At 43.1% G+C, this 21,802-nt stretch overlaps 3 protein-coding genes across 5 annotated transcripts; 2 read left to right on the forward strand and 1 right to left on the reverse strand.

Annotated features, from left to right (window-relative positions):
- Nucleotides 1–1,782: 1,782 nt before the first annotated feature.
- LOC118371779 (pre-mRNA-processing factor 39-like) lies at nucleotides 1,783–11,585 on the forward strand. Of its 2 annotated transcripts, XM_035757372.2 has the most exons (16): nucleotides 1,783–1,951; nucleotides 2,963–3,096; nucleotides 3,307–3,375; nucleotides 3,505–3,873; nucleotides 4,366–4,491; nucleotides 4,710–4,828; nucleotides 5,193–5,360; nucleotides 6,585–6,765; nucleotides 7,300–7,407; nucleotides 7,634–7,798; nucleotides 8,262–8,388; nucleotides 8,611–8,879; nucleotides 9,033–9,217; nucleotides 9,871–9,945; nucleotides 10,109–10,223; nucleotides 11,016–11,585. In XM_035757372.2, the coding sequence occupies exons 1-16, from the start codon at nucleotides 1,939–1,941 to the stop codon at nucleotides 11,106–11,108; spliced, it is 2,316 nt and encodes a 771-aa protein (XP_035613265.1). In that variant the 5' UTR covers nucleotides 1,783–1,938; the 3' UTR covers nucleotides 11,109–11,585. The 2 variants fall into 2 exon arrangements, with proteins under 2 accessions (XP_035613265.1, XP_035613264.1); XM_035757371.2 differs by having other exon boundaries at nucleotides 3,307–3,873.
- A 266-nt stretch (nucleotides 11,586–11,851) lies between these two features.
- Nucleotides 11,852–14,872, forward strand: LOC118371782 (FAU ubiquitin-like and ribosomal protein S30). The gene is made up of 5 exons (XM_035757375.2): nucleotides 11,852–11,979; nucleotides 12,411–12,492; nucleotides 12,670–12,814; nucleotides 14,450–14,505; nucleotides 14,671–14,872. The coding sequence occupies exons 2-5, from the start codon at nucleotides 12,418–12,420 to the stop codon at nucleotides 14,794–14,796; spliced, it is 402 nt and encodes a 133-aa protein (XP_035613268.1). The 5' UTR covers nucleotides 11,852–11,979; nucleotides 12,411–12,417; the 3' UTR covers nucleotides 14,797–14,872.
- Nucleotides 14,873–16,360: 1,488 nt separating this feature from the next.
- On the reverse strand, nucleotides 16,361–20,525 carry LOC118371781 (peptidyl-prolyl cis-trans isomerase FKBP3-like). 2 transcript variants are annotated; one of them, XM_035757374.2, is made up of 7 exons: nucleotides 19,525–20,525; nucleotides 18,802–18,903; nucleotides 18,583–18,681; nucleotides 18,267–18,402; nucleotides 18,009–18,076; nucleotides 17,742–17,839; nucleotides 16,361–17,409 (listed from the first exon to the last, which is right to left on the reverse strand). In XM_035757374.2, exons 1-7 carry the CDS (start codon nucleotides 19,537–19,539, stop codon nucleotides 17,355–17,357), a joined length of 573 nt encoding a protein of 190 aa, XP_035613267.1. In that variant the 5' UTR covers nucleotides 19,540–20,525; the 3' UTR covers nucleotides 16,361–17,354. The 2 variants fall into 2 exon arrangements, with proteins under 2 accessions (XP_035613267.1, XP_035613266.1); XM_035757373.1 differs by having other exon boundaries at nucleotides 19,353–19,554.
- Nucleotides 20,526–21,802: the final 1,277 nt, after the last annotated feature.

Genomic DNA, 21,802 nt, shown 5'->3' on the forward strand with positions numbered 1-21,802 from the left:
GCTTCCTTGTCCTGGAGTTGTGCAGGACCTCGATGGAGAGAAGATGGCAGCTGATGACCCTCTCTACAGCTAAAGTCCACAAACAATATCCTTGCATATATACATGTATATATATACCAAAAATATATACTAAGAATGCTATGTACAGCAGCAGATATATGTATATATTACAGTAAGCTATGTCAAGAATGCAGTATTTAAATATGCAATGTGTATAAACAGTGTAACAAAAATGTAATATATTGGAATGAGGTATGTGAAAAATACAGTATACACAGAAAACTTTTCACTGTAAATGTACCACATTATAGTGGCACCAGAGATGCCAGCTTAATGCTGTCATTTTGCTTTAGTACTATTTTTCTTACTGTAAAAACATATTGTAAATGTACAGTGGTTTACAGTGTGAAGAACAATATAAAGAAACGGTCCAGTGTTTAATGTCTCTATAATGTCTGTGTGTGTGTGTGTTTGTGAGTATGGGCGTATGCGTGTGTATGACTGCATATGTGAGTACAGGGGTCTGCTTGTGTATGAGGTGTGTGTGTGAGAGCTTGTGTATCTGTTTTGGGTGAGGGAGTCTATCTTTGTCTCTTACTAAAGGAGATTGTGTGATGGCTGTTCAACAGGCTGATGGTCTGGAGATAGAAGCTGTTTTTCAGTCTTTCGGTCCCGGCTTTGATGCACCTGTACCTTCTCTGTCTGCTAGGTGGTAGAAGAGTGAACAGACCGTGACTCGGGTGGCTGAGGTCCTTGATGCTTTTCTTGTCCTTCCTTTGACACTGAGTGCTGTAAATGTCCTGGAAGGCAGGCAGCATGCCCCTGATGATGCGTTGGGCTGACCGCACCACCCTCTGGAGAGCCATTCATTTGAGGGCGGTGCAGCTGTCATACCAGGTGGTGATGCAGCCAGACAGAATGCTTCCAATCACACATAGGCTATTGATGGATTTATATGTTGCCTACATTTACATTATTCTACACTTCATTGTTAAATTCAATGCTAAATGATGATGTAAAATAGTGTCAAACTATTTACAGGAATGTTATTCTCCTATCCTCTTATTCTGAATGGCAATGGTAACTTTCACCTTTTGTGTAAATCAGTGACTGCAGCCTCTACTGGCTACAGTTGTTGGATTCATTACAGACAGACACAAGTAGCTGGATATATTTAAGAAATAAGGCCAGAGGGGGTGTGGTATATGGCCAATATACCACGGCTAAAGGCTGTTCTTATGCACGACACAATGCAATGCGGAGTGCCTGGACACAGCCTTTATAGCCAAGGTATATTGGCCATATACCACAAACCCCCAAGGTGCCTTATTGCTATTATAAACTGGTTACCAACATAAATAGAGCAGTAAAAATACATGTTTTGTCATACCTATGGTATACAGTCTGTAATAAACTGGTGGTTCGAGCCCTAATGCTGATTGGCTGACAGCTGTGGTATATCAGACTGTATACCATGGGTATAACAAAACATGTATTTTTACTGCTCGAATTATGTCGGTAACCAATATATTATGTTGGTAAGCCATGGTATATTTAAGCAATAAGGCACCTCAGGGGGTTTGTGGGATGTGGCCAATATACCAAGGCTAAGGGCTGTGTCCAGGCACTCCGCATTGCGTTGTGCTTAAAAACAGCCCTTAGCAGTGGTATATTGTCCATATACCACACTTCCTCGGGCCGTATTGCTTAAATATACCACAGCTTTCAGCCAATCGGCATTCAGGGCTCGAACCAAGTTTATACCATTCTTGGTTACGTTGTAGTGGACCCACCCGCATGACACTACAGTACGCATGTGCGTCTACTGTGCCTTTCCTCGAAGTTGTCGCTGGAGAATGAGAGTAGAAACGCGGCTACATGTTGTTGGTTAGATTAGTTTGAAGTATCTGAAATACGCATTTGTCTCATCTAATTTCCATGGAAGATACTGGTAAGTTGTCGCAAACCTCTGCGCAAATGTTGTATTTACTTTTGCGAATTTACAAGTTCGGTTGCTGTAACGACGTGAAGATGGTGGACTTGCGCGGTCTGGCTAGCTAGCTAGGCCCAAACCGAGGCAAGGTTGAAGCCTAAACTTTAAAAGACCATTATTTGGGATTAGAATGAAACTGTCGCCTTTCCCTAGTTAATCTTTATCACAACACGCAGCAACGTTACTAAAGTTTTATTTTCGAGGATACCTACAGAGTGTGTATCTAGTTTGGTAATTCAAACATCTAACTACGCTAGCTAGCTAACGTCATTGAGTGTGTACTGACCACTGATCTAGCTAGCTAGCTAGTTAAATGCTGACTGCAGTAGGTTGCTAAACCAATTTGACAACTGTGTGCCGTTCTTGAATGATGACCAAAAGCTATAGCTAACTATTGCAAAAAATTGTCTAACTAGATAGCTAGTTATTTCAGTAGCTAACTAGTTGATTGCCCGGATTAAATGGTGATTAACTAGATACATAACGTGCTACTATCACCAGCATGCGCACCTGTAGTCAGCTAGCTAGCATGCTATACAACTTACTGCTCAGTGTATCTCTTAACAAGTCAACAGATGCGGTCAGAGTGAGGATTCTTTGGCTCAAGGTTTGAATAATCACAGTTGAGTTAGATTTGAATGGTTTAGGTTAATATCTGGAGCACGTATGATAAATACATTTAGCTTAACGTTACCTATCTAGCCATATCTGGATATGTGGGCACATTTGTATCAGCCATACAGATTTGATTGAATGTCAAACCTTAGTTGATAAGGATTTTTTTCGTGCATTAGTAGATATGCCCAAAGAACCCACAATAACCCAGTTATGTCAATATTGTCTGGATCCACTCCTGATTCTAAAACACTTTACTGTAAGCCAAAGCTAATAATTACCCTCAACCCTTTTTGATGTTGTGTTGTTGATTGATGTGCAACCTGTGTCCCTTTCCAAACCTGCATCTCTCAGACGAGCCCATGACAGGGATGTTGGACACAGACAGCTCTGAGAGTGGGGACTCCCCAGCCATGGAGGGCAACGGAGATGGCTTCCTCCCAGATCTGCCTGTCCTCACGCACCCTGCTGAATGGACCATGGACCAGGTCAGTGGTGAAAATACAGGTTTGCTCTGGGAAATTGAGAAATGCCTCTGAGCGTAATCACAAAGACAATGCCCTGTCATCATTACTCTAAACACCACATAGCCAATGTCAAGTTTTTTTGCTTGCAGTCTGAGTAAACCACAATGCTTTCAACTTTAAATAAGGTTGTTGTTTCAAGCAGTGCCCTTTGTCTACTTCTCTTTCTACCAGGTTCCCCCTGACAACCTCACCACAGTTATTCACGACACTGACTCAGAGTCAGATCAGTCATCACCGGAGGTAATCAAGCAGCACCAGGACCATCAGTCTGATCTGGGATCAGTTGAACAAGCAGTGCAGCATTTCCAGCTAGCGAGTGCCAAGCTCTTCCAAGAGGAGGATTCAGATGATCAGTTTTGTTCTCCCCAGGTAGAACAACAGAACCAAATGGAAGCTTCGTCAGAAGAAGAAAGCAAGGATGGACAGAACAACCAAGAGGATGCCACAGAGTCTCTAATGCAGGGTGAGAAGATGTCAGAGGCTGTAGAACAGCAACAAGATCCAGCCCAAGCCCAGCCACCAATGGTTGCAGAAGATGGAAGCCCAGCTAACATGGAGCTGGAAGAAGCCAAAGAGATGACCGAGCAGGGGGAACCTGTTGAGGTACCAGCTGAGGAACCAGCTGTCCCCACAGAGCCCCTCATCCCTGCTGAATACGAGAAGCTGGCTAAAGGGTGTGAGGAGAACCCTGAAGACTTCAATGGTTGGGTCTACCTGCTGCAATATGTGGAGCAAGAGGTGAGCGTGGAGAAGTCCTGGAATTTTTATGTGGACCCTTGTATCGTGAATAGGTGTAATCTGCTCTCATAGTCCTCTGTATTGAAAACTACATTTTAAAATCTCAATGTGACTAAACCTGATTGATTAAAGGGTTTAGATCAGGGCTCCAACACTGTTGCTGGAGAGCTGCTGTTTTTCTTCTTCTCCAACCTTAATCCATCACATCCGATTCTAAAAATCAGCTGGTGTAGTCAGTGTTATCAAGGACTCCTTGGGATGTCCCTACCCTAAACCCTAACTTTAACCCTTACCTAACCCTTTCACCTTTCAACTTCAATGTGGTAGGGACGTCCTACGGATCGCAGATAGCATGGATGCAACAGGAGAGTAGCTCTCCCGGAACAACATTGGAGAGCCTGTGGTTCGATGAACATGTGGCTTGATTTGGTTAAAGTCACATTGATAAATTGTCTGGCAGGAAGCAAGTTATAATTGTTATGTTTTCCTCAGAATCATCTCGGTGTTGTGAGAAAGGCGTTTGATGCGTTTTTCCTGCACTACCCCTACTGCTACGGCTACTGGAAGAAGTTTGCTGACACTGAGAAGAAGCATGGCAATGTGCAGGTGGCAGAGGAGGTAAGTGTGAAATGAGCATGTCTTTTGCCGCAGATGGGCTGATATTGTCAATAGTGTAAATGGACGTCTCTACCTATCCTCTGTGTTGATCTGAAAGGACTTGCCAGGGTTAGTTTGTTCTGTCTGCTTTGTTCTCTCTACTTTTTGGGTCCTTGCTGTGGCAGTCATAGGCTTTTCAGTCTCTCATTCACCAATGTCCTTTTGTCTCCTGTCCCCAGGTGTACCGGCGAGGTGTGCAGGCCATCCCCCTCAGTGTGGATCTGTGGCTTCACTACATGTCCTTCATCAAGGACAACGCTGACCATGAAGACCCAGAGACACCAGGACGCATTAGAGCGTGAGTAAAGATGCTTGTCGTCACTGAAAAGTGAGAGACTGAATCTCACTTACCTCAACACACACTCCTGTAAAAGCATTAGAGCGTGAGTAAAGATCTTTGTCGTCACTGAAAAGTGAGAGACTGAATCTCACTTACCTCAACACACACTCCTGTAAAAGCATTAGAGCGTGAGTAAAGATCCTTGTCGTCACTGAAAAGTGAGAGACTGAATCTCACTTACCTCAACACACACTCCTGTAAAAGCTTTGTGCATGGTGACACTTCAACAATCAAAACGACATGTCTTGACATTGTATTTATTCCATGATCTTTTCAGGTCATAGGACATTGTTAATCATGTAGTCTATGTTCTTTCCCACAGTGCGTATGAGCATGCTGTGTTGGCAGCAGGGACAGACTTCCGCTCTGACCGTCTATGGGAGGCCTACATCAACTGGGAGATGGAGCAGGAGAAACTGGCTAACGTCACGGCCATCTACGACCGCATCCTGGGCATCCCCACCCAGCTCTACTCACAGCACCTCCACAGGTACGAGGGTCAGCTCATTCACAATGGGTTTTGATAAATCATCCATGAGGGCTATGGTTATAGAATTAATACAAAGTGCTTGGAGACACTAACCCTGGCAATTCAATTTGTAAACTCACGGCTGCCTGGTGTTCTGATGCAATAATTTCCATGGTCATTTGAGATGCTCTCTACTGATGCTGGATTGTCATGGAAATGTATAATGATGCTAACTGATCTGGCTCATGGACTGTATTTGTTTTAACGTCAGTTGAGTTGACTCAACCAGTCACAGCACAGATTGAAGGGTCTATGCAAACTCTGCATCCTTGTGACCCCCGCTATTGAAGTTGACATTTTAAAATGTTATGGATAGGGCGGTCCCAAGGATCTCAGAAAGTACTGACTTAGATTTAAGGGTATACCTGCTTTTACTTTCTGTCAATGGTACTCTCAAAATGGCTGCCAGACCACCCATTATGCCATCATTGACTTGAATGGGGACGTCCGTTCTATTCATTCTATTTGTTATGGTCAACATCTCGAGTAGTGGGTAGCTAAGAGAAATCAAATACTTAACACTGGCAATAGTTGTACACTTGTCAGCCACACTCACTTTCGGGCATGCTATGGCAACTGCTTAGCTTTCGATGGCAAGGTGCTACAGAGTGTAGTCCGTACGGCCCAGTACATGACTGGGGCCGAGTTCCCTGCCATCCAGGACCTCTATACCAGGCGGTGTTAGAGGAAGGCTGTGAAAAAATTCAGCCCGAGCAACCCAGGTCATAGACTGTTCTCTCCGTTACCGCATGGCAGGATTCTGAACCGCTTCTATCCCCAAGCCATAAGAATGCCGAATAGTTATCCAAATACCCACCCGGACTATCTGCATTGACCCTTTATGCACTAACTATTTCGACTCATCACATACTCTGCTTTTACTGTTTATGTATCCTGTTGCCTAGTCACTTTACCTCTACCTATATGTATATATCTACTTCAGTGACCTACCCCTGCATATTGACTCTACTGGTACCCTGTGTGTATATAACCAAGTTATCGTTACTCATTGTGTATTTATTCCTTGTTATTTTTAATATTTTTCTATCTACATTGTTGGTAAGAGTCCGTAAGTAAACCTTTCACTGTTCGTCTACTCCTGTTTAAGAAGCATGTGACAAATACAATTTGATTTGATTTGGACTTTTCTGGTAGTTTTGTGATGTATTGAATGTCTCTTCGCAGGTTCAAAGAGCATGTGCAGAACAACAACCCCAAACACTTCCTGTCAGAGGAGGAGTTTGTCCAACTGAGAGTGGAGCTAGCCAAAGCCAACGTAGCAGCTGCAGCCAATGGGGAAGGAGAGGAAACAACACCTGCCGACGAGCTCCCGCCAGGCACCGAAGACCTTCCAGATCCTGCAAAGGTACGACTCCACCTCCTCACCCTCGAGGAGGGGTTGATATGCCACAACATGCCAGAGAGTTAGGAAAGAGGCCCTCGCCTCATCATCATCCTTGGAGAGAAACACAAATCTGTGCAGGTTTGAAGAGGTGTCTTTCCGTCAGCAGCCAAGCCAATGAGTACGTGGGGGATTCAAGTTGGCTTCATCCAGTCAGGGACTCGACTTAAAGTGGGTCAGGAATGGATGGATCGTGGGCCGGCAGGCCAAGTCGAGTGACCCCTCGTCCTTTCCAGTCCCCAGCACCAGGGCTGGCCTACAGGCAGGGTGCATACGGTACATACCCTGCCCCGGGTCGGGCCTCGGTCCCTGGGTCGGCCCCCTCGCCTTCGACAGGCAGGGCCCCTGCTAGTCTCTGGCTCTCTCGGCCTCATGGTGATGTAAATAATCTTGGCAGCTGGACATGCAGTTTGCACATCAGTGGAGAATGAGATTGTTACGAGATTGTTTTAAAGTGAAGTGAGAAGGTTAACATTGAGTGTCTTGTGTTCTGTGTAGAGAGTGACGGAGATTGAGAACATGCGACACAAGGTGATCGAGTCACGCCAGGAGGTGTTCAACCAAAACGAGCAGGAGGTCAGCAAACGCTGGGCCTTCGAGGAAGGGGTGAGTACAGACACTTTTTAATGATCAGAATATCATCCAGTTATATTTCATATTGCTAAAAGGAATAGTTCACATACCTCTAAAGTGGGCTTTGTCAAGGTGGGTTGAAATTGAATGGGATGGTGCCACTGTTGATTTTGGGGTGAACTACCCCTAATTCTCCAAAGTGGTTATTTTTTTGTCCTTGCACCGTTTTGAAGGCTCTGTTTCTCCTCTCCCCCTGTAGATAAAACGCCCCTACTTCCATGTCAAAGCCCTGGAGAAGACCCAGCTCAGCAATTGGAAGGAGTACCTGGACTATGAGATCGAAAACGGCACTCCCGAACGTGTGGTTGTTCTGTTCGAACGATGCCTCATCGCCTGTGCTCTTTACGAGGACTTCTGGACAAAGGTAACCTAACCCTTAACCGTTGACACCTCAAAAATAATGAACCCCCCCGCACTTCCCCTATCAACGATTTCATCACTTCCTGACAACAGTAAATCGTCCTGCACATCTCTTCTTTGCGTGTATCGTTGATCTGTGACTCACTGTATCTGTTGTATTAGGGGATGGCCAGCTTTGCCACACAAGATTTGACTCCAGCATTTGCCAACTACTACGTTGCATCTTCTCCGTCTCCCACTACCTTACAGAAACTTATCTTATTGGTTCCATGAAGGTGCTGATGGGTTTACAAAGAACATTTCTAAAAACACGATCTTGTCAATGAAGAAATTCACTGGTTGAGTAAACTGGAAATGGGTGTTTAAAATGTTGTCGTCCCCACCCCCTCCTCATCTTCTCTCCCCACCTTCTTTCCATCCACCCCGTCCCCCTATTCCTCCAACCCTCCTCTCTTGCTTCTCTGAAGTATGCAAAATATATAGAAGGCTACAGCATTGATGGAGTAAGACATGTGTACAAGAAGGCGTGTACCATCCACCTGACCAAGAAGCCCAACATTCACCTGCTGTGGGCTGCGTTCGAGGAGCAACAGGGTGAGTGGTGTTTCTAGATCCCTCTTGACATCACATTCACATGTCATTAGACCTTTAGCAGATGCTCTTGTCCGAAGTGATTTACAAACAGGTACATTCAAATGAGGCTGAGCCAATCACGTAATACATGTTCAAAAGGATTGGTAGCCTCTGTCTACAAAACTAGTTAGAAACATTCAACCCAGAAGTGGAACTGAGTTTCTGTCATTTGTTTCCTTGCAGGGAACATAGCGGAGGCGCGCCGTATCCTGAAGGCTCTGGAGGCTACGGTACCAGCCCTAGCTATGGTGCGTCTGCGGCGGGTCAGCCTGGAGCGGCGCCACGGCAACTTGGAGGAGGCGGAGGCCCTGCTGAGGGAGGCGATTGCGACGGGGAAGAACACCAGTGAGACGTCGTTCTACGCCGTGAAGCTGGCCCGGCAGCTGCTGAAGGTGCAGAGAAGCCTCGCCAAGGCCCGCAAGGTGCTGCTGGACGCCATAGACAAGGACCAGGTAAGAGCACAAAACTAGATGAGGAATGGAGTCACTTGGTACAGGATCTTGATATTGATGTGTTATTGAGACGCATGGTGCCCGAAGGGAGTTTGATTTGGAGAAACCATTTGAGTTCATCATTAATCTGCTTTGTGTGTGCGCCTCTCCCAGGCCAGTGCTAAACTGTATCTGAACCTGCTGGAATTGGAGTACAGTGGGGACGTGCAGCAGAACGAAGTGGACATCTTGGCCTGCTTCGACCGTGCCCTGAGCAGCCCGCTGCCCCTCGACTCCCGTCTCACCTTCTCTCAGCGCAAGGTTGAGTTCCTCCAGGACTTTGGCAGCGACATCAACAAGTCAGTTCACCTGCAGTACCTACTTTCAAATACAATGAATGAATGTTTCATGACCAGTGTTCAAATTAGTCTGAAAGACTGCCCTTTCCACTTGGAGCTACAATATCCACTTTTTTGGGCGACCCAACCAAATTCACATTGACCTGTGATTTATAGATCTGTCATTCTCATTGAAAGCAAGTTTAAGAAGCGGTAGATCTGTTGCACTTGCTATGCTTCCCATTACGTTTTTGTGTCGTGTTACTTTCGGTTTAGTACACCAGCTGAAAACTTTATTTTTGGTTATGGAAAATATATTTCACAGCGGTTTTGGATAGTGCAATGATTCTCTACGCCACGCGTCAAACTCATTCCACGGAGGGCAGTGTCTGGGTTTTCGCTCCTCCCTTGTACTTAATTGATGAATTAAAATCACTAATTAGTAAGGAACTACCTTCACCTGGTTGTCTAGGTCTTAATTGAAAGGGAAAAAACAAACCTGCAGACACTAGGCCATCATGGAATGAGTTTGAAACCCCTAGTCTACACTATACTTGTTTTGTCACAAACTGAAATTAGGTGAACTAGAATTCTTGCAACCAGGAAATGGCAGAGCGATTTCTGCATAGTGAGTCATTTTAATCTCAACCATGTATTATTTTTAACCCTCACAGGTTAGTGACTGCATACGATGAACACCAGAAGCTTCTGAAAGAAAACGAGTCGGCAAAGAGGAAAGCAGAGAATGGGTAAGATTTCAGTTTGTTTACTTGCCTCAGCTTAACATTGACGTCATTGAGTACAAAACAATAGGATTGGTAGGACACTTCATAGCAGGTTGTGAATCACCATGCTTGAATTGGTTATTTGGGTGCTCTTGATTGACCTGAACCTGTTCCTTTGTCCCTGCAGCTCACAGGAAACCGAATCGAAGAGACAGCGTACAGACGAGCACTCAGGCTCAGGTCACATGATGCAGGGAGATGTGCAGGGTAACAACTCTGCCTACAACTACAACTGGTACCAGGTGAGTCCTATGACCTACTGTTTTACACCCAATTAATGTTGCAGTGAGCGGTATACCCAGTTTATTAGGTACACCACCCTGTTCATGAAAATGGTTTGTTCCGGCAGACAGTCATGTGGCCACGGCTTGCTATATAGAGCATCAAGGCATTCAGGCATCAAGGCATTCAGTTACTGTTCAATTTTAAATGGGCAAAACGAGTGACCTAAGCAACTAAGCGTGGTATGATTGTCAGTGCCAAGCGCACCTGTTCCAGTAAATCCGAAAAAGGCCGGCCTCCTGGGCTTTTCACACAGGTGTCAAGGGTTTCCTGTGAAAACCTTCCCGTCAGCAGCAGTCCTGTGGGAGAAAACAGCTTGTTGATGAGCGAGGTCGAGGGAGAATGGCATGAATCGTGCAAGCTAGCAGGCAGGCCACAAACAGGCAAATAATGGAGCAGTACAACAGTGGTGTGCAGAACGGCATCTCGGAACTCACAACTCATCGATCCTCGTCACGGATGGGCTATTGCAGCAAGCAGACGTCCCCACCGGGTTCCGCTCCTATCAGCTAAAAACAAGGAAATTTGAGGAATGGAAAATGAATCCCGGTTCCTGTTGGGTCATTTTGATGGCAGAGTCAGGATTTGGCTTAAGCAGAAGGAGTCCATGGCACCATCCTGCCTGGTGTCAACAGTATAGGCTGTGATAGTGTTGCACTATTCTCTTCATCACCTAACGCTAGAATGAGATGTTTCTAAGTATTTGCAGGAATGCCAACTAATCCTGTCTTTCTTTTGCTTTCCTTCTACAGCAACAGTACAACAACTGGGGACAGAACTCCTGGGGACAGTACAACCAGTATTCCCAGCAGTATAACCAGTACTACCCCCCTCCACCCACATAAGGTCTTGCAGACAAAGGGAGATGAGAGGAAGCATCTTTCTACCCAGCCCAATTGCTCATCTCAGCTAGCCCCGCCTCCTGTGTGACGTAATTTGTTTCAATTGGCCATTAGATTGGCACATTTACTGTCATCACCATTGTCATTCATTCATTGGCCGGCTGCTTTTTGTGTTGCTTGCGCTTGTGTTGATGCTGACTTCATATCAATTTTCTCAGTTGAAAAAGCAATGATTTCAATTTTTTGATTGACTGCATAATTTGGTTCCTCTTCAATATCTCAGTGGGGGGAATCTAGTTATGTTTGATACAGATTATATATTTGTATGGAGGTAGTGGTACCAGCTATGCTCCTCCCTGAGCCTCTTCTCTGCTTTCCTAAAATGTGAGATTTTTAAGATGAAGGTTTTTGTTTCCTGGGACAAAAACAGAAATGAATGGAAATGTTTGTTTATTTCATAATAAAGAGATGAATATCATATTTCATGTTTTGTTATTCCCTGAATTAACCCATATTTGTACGATATTAACGTCACCGCAATTGCGGCTAAATTAAACCAAACGGGAACATATTGAAGAGTTCATATGTAACCAATCATGTAGATACTCATGGCACGGTATAAGATGTGGCCCAGAGCTAAACAGCTGATTCTGTTGAAACAGCAGGATGTATCATATTATTACATGTTTCTGTATGACAGGCAAACATTTACAATGATATTTGTATACAAAATCATAGGAAAGTCTATTTTATTCATATGATTTTTATGGTAGTGCCCTCAGCCTTATGTACGTCACACGTTGAAACATGCGCACCGCCTACGCTCCGAAAGCCCTTTTTTTTTTGCAGTGTTGAACTGCTAGCATCAACCGAGGTAAGGCCTGTGCAAATTGATTTAAAATATAGCATATTATACCCATTCGAGACTATCTATAAGCTCTGAATAAGTACTTCACCATCCACGACGAATAATTATTTATTATATTGCCTTCTATTTATCAAATCTTATCGTTTTTACGGAACCGCGTGCACCATGTGGCTAGCACGTTTAGTTATGTAGCTGACTAGCTAATCAAACGTCCATGGATGTGTAGCTAGCTATTCGTTAAGGTCGTAACTATAATACATCCTCGTGTTGCTGATTTGCAAATATATTGCCTGCATATGTCAATGCGTAGTCATCCCTAGCGCAGTCGTAGTTGCTTTTTTAGAGCGGATTCAAGTCACATGTGGACCAATGACACCCAGTTTGCTGCCAACTGTTCTCCTACTAAAAGCTAACAAACCATCTCTTCCTATCCACAGCATCAAGATGCAGCTCTTCTTGCGTGCCCAGAACACTCACACCCTTGAGGTGACCGGACAGGAGACCGTCAGAGAAATAAAGGTGAGAGGCTAAGCTTGGATAAAGCAATGATCATTGTGGTGTAATTGGTGTACTGTCTTGAGTCTACAGTTCCACCTGGTCTTGTTACATTGTCTGGATTTGTCACATGCATGTAAATGGTTTGGATGTATCCATGTCTGGAGCAAACCAGTAAGTGTGTCTGTTGGGTTGTTTCAGCTCCATGTCCAGACTCTGGAGGGTCTCCTAGTGGAGGACCAGGTACTATTGCTGGACAGTTCCCCCTTGGAGGACTCCTCCTCTCTGGTGGACTGTGGCATCTCTGAGTACTGCACCTTGGAAGTGGCTGGCCGACTTCTGGGAGGTCAGTACTCGGGCAGCAGCTATCCTAGCGGTTAAGAGCACTGGGCCAGTAACCAAAAGGTTGCTGGTTCAAATCCCCAAGCTGTCTAAGTGAAATCTGCCGACGTGCCCTTGAGCAAGGCACGTAAGCCCTAATTGCTCTTGTAAGTGGCTTTGGATAAGACTAAAATGATGGAGAATCAAATACAGCTTGCTACAATGGTCTATGAAGTCCTGTACATGATCTCAATATGTGTCCTGATTTGAATACTTTGAAAATGTATCCTTCCTCCATTGAATAAAATCACAGCTATGAGAGGATTGGATTTTTGAAAGAAATAGGGTTGGAACCCTCAAACTTTTTCATATTTTCTTATGTCACAGCCTTATTCTAAAATGGATTAAATACATGTTTCCTCTTTCTACACACAGTACCCTATAATGACAGAGCAAAAACTGTTTTTTAGACATTTTAAAATAATAAAAACATGCCTAATTTACATAAATATACAGACACTTCCTAGAGCTGTCAGCCCGGCCAAACTGAGCATTCGGGGGAGAAGGGTGTTGGTCAGGGAGGTGACCAAGAACCTGATGGTCACACTGACAAAGCTCCAGAGTTACTCTGGAGATGGGAGAATCTTCCAGAAGGTCAACCATCTCTGCAACACTCCACCAATCAGGCCTTTATGGTAGAGTGGCCAGGCGGAAGCCACTCCTTAGCAAAGGACAGCCTGCTTGGAGTTTGCCAAAAGGTACCTAAGGACTCACCATGAGAAACAATATTAGCTGGTCTGATGACATTTACATTACATTTAAGTCATTTAGCAGACGCTCTTATCCAGAGCGACTTACAAATTGTGATGACACCAAGATTGAACTCTTTGGTCTGAATGCCAAGTGTCACGTCTGGAGGAAACCTGGCACCATCCCTACGGTGAAAAATGGTGGTGGCTGCATCATGCTGAGATGTTTTACAGCGGCGGGGACTGGAAGACTAGTCAGGATTGAGGGAAAGCTGGACAGAGTGAAGTGCAGAGAGATCCTTGATGAAAACCTGTTCCAGAGCGCTCAGGACCTCAGACTGGGACATAGGTTCACCTTCCAACAGGACAATGACCCTAAGCACACAGCCAAGACAACGCAGGAGTGGCTTCAGGACAAGTCTCTGAATGTCCTTGAGGGGCCCGGACTTGAACCCGATTAAATATCTCTGGAGAGACCTGAAAATAGCTGTGCAGCGACGCTTCCCATCCAACCTGACAACCGAAATACAGGTGTGCCACGCTTGTATCGTCATACCCAAGAAGAATCGAGGCTGTAATCGCTGCCAAAGTTGCTTCAACAAAGTACTGAGTAAAGGGTCTGAATACTTAAGTAAATGTGATATTAAATTGGTTTTGTTTTTAACACATTGGCAAACATTTTTGAAAATCTGTTGTTGCTTTGTCATTATGGGGTATTATGTTATGTGTGTAGATTTGTTGAGGGGGGGTATACATTTTAGAATAAGGCTGTAATGTAATGTAACACTGCACTGTACAACTCCATTCAAGATCAGCAGTTAACTAATGAATGCTCTGTGAAGGTCTCTTATTGTCATTTCCATTGCTGTATGTTCACTTGGGATAATCTCTTTGCTTTCTCTCCCCACCAGGAAAGGTCCACGGCTCCCTGGCCCGTGCCGGTAAAGTGCGGGGACAGACACCCAAGGTCAGCAGATAATTTCTGATATTTTTTAAACGTACTCTTTATGACACTATGGTAGTTGGTTTTGTGTCAGTTGATTCAAACTCGTTATAGTGCCTGGATTAGTGTCTGCTAAATAATGTATTTCTGCATAGTATGGACCATAGCACTGTCCCTCTATCACTCCAGGTTGACAAGCAGGAGAAGAAGAAGAAGAAGACTGGTCGTGCCAAGCGTCGCATCCAGTACAACAGGCGCTTCGTCAATGTTGTGCCCACCTTCGGCAAGAAGAAGGGCCCCAACGCCAACTCCTAAGAACCCCCCCCCTTCAAGAGAACGCTGAAAGGTTTTCCTCCTGTACAGAATAAAGATTTGCCTTGGACTAAATAAAGATCTCATGTCTTGGGTGTTTATGAATTTGAGATAAGTAAATTATATTATTAAAATGCCTATTAGAAACTATTGTTTGGACAACATAGACAAATTATTTGATACTTTCTTGTTCAGGGGTTTTTGAATCTGAGTCTGCAGTTCTGCTGGTTTTCTGTTCTACCTGATAATGGCTATAAATAGTCACACACTCCATATATAAATTGGGTCAATCACCAATGTTTCAGCATCACTGCCTTCTTCAGGGTAATGTCTTGAATACTTGAACCAGGTTATGTCGACAATTTGTGCAACCAATGACAATAGTGAGGGGTGTGTCATTAAGTTAATTAGTAATGAGTGAAGCTGTAAAACAATAGTTTATGGCATGTTGAATATATTAGGTTATGTGGAAACATTGAATATTGTACATAATATTAGCGTCACCATTGTTTAATTCAGTTTCACATTTGTTTCCTATTTCTCAGGTTAAACTGTAATGTTCACCCTGTGTAACATGAACAGGTGATGAGATAGATTTCACCCTTGGTCTTGCATGAGATGATAATCCTAACGGATTTTCCGACCTGTATGTGGGTGTCTGAAGGCTGTTTTTATAGTGCTATTGCACTGCGCATGAGCCACATTTGTAATTTCCGTTTGGAATGGGTGTCAAGAGTGGCTCAGGGTGCATGTCAGATCTCACCAAGCTATGTCCAATATTGCGACCACTTATAGACCAGCAGTGGGGGTTCCTTGAAGAGGTGTGCGATTTTCTTAGTGTGATTGCAGAAAATGCCAGTGCTTTTTCAGGATCGCTTTAATTTGTGTTCAGAGAACAGTTTCACTAAATTCATTCTAATTAACTTTGACGCACCCCTCACTTATCATTGGTTGCACTGGTGTCTACATAACCTGGTTCAAGCATTCATGACATTTCCCCGAAGAAGGCAGTAATGCCGAAACATTGATTTACCCAATAAATCAGTGGGGGTTTCTGGAGTGCGCGACTATTTTTTATAGCTTATTCGCCGTTAGTCAGCACCTCTACATAAAATAATTCTGTGTGCCAGCTCATTTTTTTTATTCGACTATCCGATAATGGCACTCACCTCGGCTGCGTTGACAGGCAGCCCAATTCATATATGTTTTCACTAACTGGTATTTTGACCAATGTAGATCAGCTCTGAAAAAGATTGGTGGAACAAAATGTCTAAATGCAGCCATTTTGTACTAAGTTGGCCCTTGATTTGAGGGGAAAGAAATGGAAGTGGAACCGACTTAAAGGTTGTCTAATGGTTCAACACAACCGGTGCAGTTTGTGATGTACTACACACCTTCAGGTGGGTGTTTAGAACCCCTTTTAGATGGCTGGGAGGACTGGTTCTGATTAGAACAGACATGCATGTCTGATTTCAAGAGCAGGAACTTACTTCCAAACCATTCACTACTGCCCAGTTTTCTAGACCATTCAAAAACACTGAAAGCACCCAATAAACAAGACCTGATGTACGTGTCAATTTAGTCTCCAAAATTGGTTTATTAATCTTTAAAAAAGGACATTCATGCAAAAGAACAAGAATAAACAGGAAGGCTTTCCTCTGCGGTGTGTAACTGTCAGGCAGGATGCCCCATCTGTACAGTGTTGTCCGGTCATCACCATCTTGCCATGCTTGAAAGGACAGAAGCATGGCACCTTCTCAACTCACCACAAATAACCCTGGTCTGTTCCTGCTTCAGACAATGATAAAAGGACTTGACTTAAGCAGAAAAAGACAAAATAACCAGACTAACCTTAAGGGTTACTTTGGGATTCTGGCAATGAATCAGATAAACTGGTGGATACCACTTTTATGACTCAGTGTCCAGTCATCCTACCATTCCAGTGTTTAATTGCTATATTGTAATTACTTTGCCACCATGGCCTATTTATTGCCTTACCTCTTATCCTACCTCATTTGCACATGCTGTATATAGATTTTTCTACTGTATTATTGATTGAATGTTTGTTTATGCCATGTCTAACGCTGTTGTGTCGAACCGCTTTGCTTTATCTTGGCCAGGTCGCAGTTGCAAATGAGAACTTGTTCTCAACTAGCCTACCTAGTTAAATAAAGGTGAAATAAAAAAATAAATGAAAGTTATATGTAGTTTCATGAGCCAATGCTAACTAGTGTTAAACACATTCTAGTAGATGCCCATAGAATTCCAGTCATTGTGCCAAAACTAGTTAGTTTCTTGAGCCACTGCTATATTTAACTTCCTACATACTGGACACTGACAAAAACAAAAAAAAGGGTCTCCAAAAGTTAATCTGACTCTGGGGAAGTAGATAAATGGCCTTATTGCCAAAATCCCAAAGCATCCAATTAAATGTAAATTAAGACATATCACAGACTCCTTCAATGTTACAACCACTTCTGTCCTTTCGAGCATAGCCATCTAGTGACTACCATGTTTTCCCCGTCCACGGAGAGAAGGGCATGCTGGGTAGGTTTCTGCCATTAATCAACGGCCACCAGCTCGACCTCGAAGATCAGCTTTGCGTTTGGTGGGATTCTGGTGGTGGGAGAGTTAAAGGGAAGCACACAGGAAACGTTTGCATATCGATTCAATGAGAGACATTCATTTAAGTGTTACAACTAAGAGTAAGTAGTTATAAATCTGGCTCAAATTCAATGAGTACCAACAAGGCTATGCTAGAGCCATTGTACAGGAGACTACTATGCTGAGGCTTGGCAATCTACCTGACCACCATTGGTGGTGTAAAACATACCATTAAAGCCAGGAGGGGTCACTTTCATTTCATTTCATTTAATTCATTTACTTTCTGCCATCTCCTAATTAAAAATTAGCTCATGGTTCACATGATGTTAAAATGTAAAGGATACTTTGAATCAGGAAGTCCTTTCTTCCCGTAGGCCCATTCTGGTTCAATCTCCAGTTTGGCTGTCTCGCCTTTGCTCATCGTTAAGATACCTTCATCCCACTGTGGAAACAACCATTTCTCATAAGACAGTGAAAACTGTTGCTTTCCATTTAACTTGGATTCTTCAAAACCCACAAGGAAATCAGAATTATTGCTTATTGATGAAAGAGCACCTTTAGCCATATAAATCAATATGTTACTAATATAATACAGTATCTCTATGTCTTACCCCTTTGATGACCCGGCCCAGGCCAACTTTGAAGCTCAGTGGCTTACTCTGTTTCTTCTTTCTGGCAGCTGCAGAGGGGAGGACATAGGGAACAGTAGAATCACTATTGGTATTACTGAGAGAAAGGTCATTGAGATAAAGTGACAGTGACAATATGTGTGTGCGAGAGAGACCAAGAGGATGAAGTTGTGTATCAGAGATAGTAAGAGAATGCATGCGTTTGAGTGAGTGCGACAGAAGTATGAGAAGAAAACATACTTGCAGGGATGTTTGTGTCGAACACTGTGCCATCAACCAGGGAGCCAGTGTACCAACAGCTCACATTGTCTCCCTTCTTAGGGAAGTTAGTCTTGTCACCTTTCTTCAGCACAGACTTGAAGAATTTAGGAGGACCCTGGGAATTGCAATACATAAGTGACCATTAGACAGTACAATTCTGACAAACTGAATATAGTGGAGCAGTAAATTGTAGACTAGTTAAACTTAAATGCAAAATACAGGACTTTTATCCTGATGCTTATTTCAGTGGAAAGTGCTTAATCAAACATTTTTCAAATATGGGTTGTGTACATACCTCATCAACGACTTCCACAACTTCTTTGGGCTTGTCGTCGATCTTCACATTTTTCACATGCTCCGTCACATCTTCAATGGGTTCTGAACCTAAAAATCTCTGTTGGTTGGACAAACAAAATAATACATTACAGGTATTCATTATTTAAATTTGAAACCTTGTGTCATTTGCTTTTGCAAGTAGCTATCACATTGAATCCATTCATGTGTTCCACCCTACCTTGCTCTCAAACAAATCGTTATATGCAATAATTAGTTGCTCCTTCTTTGCCGTTTTTGCAACATTCTTGATATTTCCCATCAGCTTGTGTTCTGCAAGAAACTGGAAGAGAGAAGTCACGACGTCAGAAGAGAGTAGTAGTTTTGCCATGAACGGAATGAATGACAACTTAAGTCATTTTGTGCACCTGCATTATTTTCAAAATCTGGCAACAAACACTTTCATGCGTAGCTGCCTCCCCGTTGCCACAAAAATATATACTTCACATAGGCCCAAAGGCTGGAAAACGTTTAACTTAAAATATTTAGCCTTATCCATGTGAACTTGACACGGCATGATAAGCACAATGAATGATCCTAGCTAGTAAAGACCTGCATACAACGCTGAACTAGTACATGCTAGGCTAACAAGCTAGCGTCAAGCTAAATTGGAAGCGGTTCGCCAATGCGGAGGTAAACTGATCTCACCATGCGTGCGCTCTAAAAGTAAGCAATGGCATTTCAGTGAGCGCTGTCACACCAATGGATGGATGGATCAAACATAAAACATACCGAATGGGCAGCATTGTCCTGAATGAACTTAATAATGTCTTTTTTGGGTAGATCATCACTTTTTAGCTGTTCATCGCTCCACTCTCTGGTCAATTCAGCCGCCATTTTACAAGGCGCACTGCTGAACTTTCACCTCCGCTATGTAAGGATTGGGGAGGCGCGATGCCTTTACCGTTTTTCCTTGCATTGGTCAGAGAGGAAGGGGAGAGCTGGGCCCAAAATCGATCTTCTCCATCAGGTGGCGTTTTTTCTCTCATCAAGTGAGAAGTTCTTGTATGGAGGTCAATGACAGTGTCGAATTTGGTTAACAAAAAAATGTAATGATTTATTTGCTAGGTGTGGCTTATTTGATCGAATATAAGTTTTGTAATACTTAGGTTCCTACGAGTGTACTGGTAACGACATCCCGGTAACTTTGAGAAATATACACTTTATATCGGAGATGTGCCTGTCATTCACATGTCTATCGGCCCCCTAATCTACTAGAATGGTCCCACCAGATCTGGCCTCCTGATTTACCTTCCATTTTTTAAGACATTTCTAATTTCTTCCACCCTCGCCAAATTTCCTCATCTGCTTGCATGTGCCTCCCTTATATCAGTGTTTTGGTACTTCTCTTACTATGTTTTTCCACTCAACGTAAATTGAGTATATGGTATGCGTATTGGTCATAGTATGGATACAGTTAGTATGCCAAAAGTTCCAGAATGTCGTACTAAATTCGCCAAATTACCAAGTATAAAAGCAGTGGACACGATTTCCGTGCTTTTAGGGCCCATAAATGAAATTCTGCAGAAAATGGGCGTGGCTTCACAACGTTTTCAGATTTGAAGTAAATTACGTAAAATATTGCTTTAACTAATTATGACAAATGTTGAGCAAATTAATAAAGTTGACATTTCAAATAAGTTACGTTGTTGGCTGACAATTTGTTAGCTTCACTATCCTTACGAACTGCATAGAATTACAGTAGTATGTTAGTTAGTTGGCTACTAATACATCGAACTTTTGCCAGGCAGTAACGTAACTATAATATAACTAATTACCCAACATTTATTTTCTTAATTATTCACGAGATACTTAGCTAAGTGGTGTAGTGGTTGTGAGTTCTCAATGGACTCCGATTTCAGAGCACTCTCGTCTGTTTGCCAGAGCGCAGAATAATTGATGGATTTACGAACGCTCAACACCCGTTGAATATGTGAACGTCGGTAAAAAAAAAAAAAAAGTCATTAAATTGTTGCCAGCTGTACAGTTACAGTCACTAACGCTCTGGATAACATGAAAACTGCCTAACCATCTCTGATAGTGCGAGTAAAATTGTCAGAGTGAGGTGTTCTCTAATTTATGTCTGGAAATAGCTAGCCAACTTTAGCCAGTGGATGCTTCCACTCTTGCGTGTAGAGTTCTACTTCCCCGAACTTGCCTGGTGGAGGAGGGGGGACGCAAGTCTTCTGGGTCAAGAGCATAGCTGGAGTAGGGGTGATTCAGACATTACGTCATACAAAGCTTATAAATAAGGATGTTGAAGGATTGTAACTACTCTGTCACACTTGCACATCTTACACATTGCTTCCCTTCTGAAACTGCTTCTTGTCACATGACACAAGCAGGTAAATCATAGGCCGCTTAAATTCAACTGCCACTAGGGGGTGCTAAACAACTAACAGGTCCAGAACAGCACATGAAAGAACAGTGAAGACGAGACATCCACCTCAAAAAGCTCCCCTATTGATTGTGTCTTCATGCAATGAATACCTGCATTATTGTTTACAAGTGAGTAAAACATTCTACTCTAGGCTGCAGTGAAAATGTAATTTGAATAACAACGAAAAGCCTTGTGATTTGAATGTTTAATTCCATTTGGATCAGTTGTAAGTCTACTCTCTGCAGTTTATAAGGTCTACAAAGGTACAGTAGCAGCCCAGTCTGGCTGTATTTTTACTTCTCATCCTGAGATGCACTCATCATTATCCCAAGTCGTCCTATAATAATGTGGCCACATGTTCTGTGGCCGCTATTCCTTGTGCACCTTGAACCTAACGCTTCAATAGCCTTTAGCCTAAATATTTAGAATTGAACATCTAAACTGTATTACCTTTTATATGTGGCATAAACACAACCAGTCACAATGTTTTAATCTGATAAGGTTACTTAGGTTAAAAGTCTCCTGTAGGCATGCACAGATTTGTCCAAATTATAATTCCAGCCTCCTACTTGCTGTATTTCTGTATTTTGAAAGTTATATATCTTGAAAACTTGATTGCGAACATGCAAAACATGTTGGGACTATATCAACAATTGACTAATGAAATAAATGCCAAAAGATCGTTTTTGGGTGGAGTTTTCCTTTAACCAGGTTTCCATCCAACCTTTTTATGTGAGTAAAGTACATGTTGGATAAAAAATGTCACAACATCATGGGAATGCATGCAGTTTATTAGGCTACG

Source organism: Oncorhynchus keta, chromosome 8 (assembly GCF_023373465.1).
Source record: "Oncorhynchus keta strain PuntledgeMale-10-30-2019 chromosome 8, Oket_V2, whole genome shotgun sequence".
NCBI classification, from domain to species: Eukaryota; Metazoa; Chordata; class Actinopteri; order Salmoniformes; family Salmonidae; genus Oncorhynchus; species Oncorhynchus keta.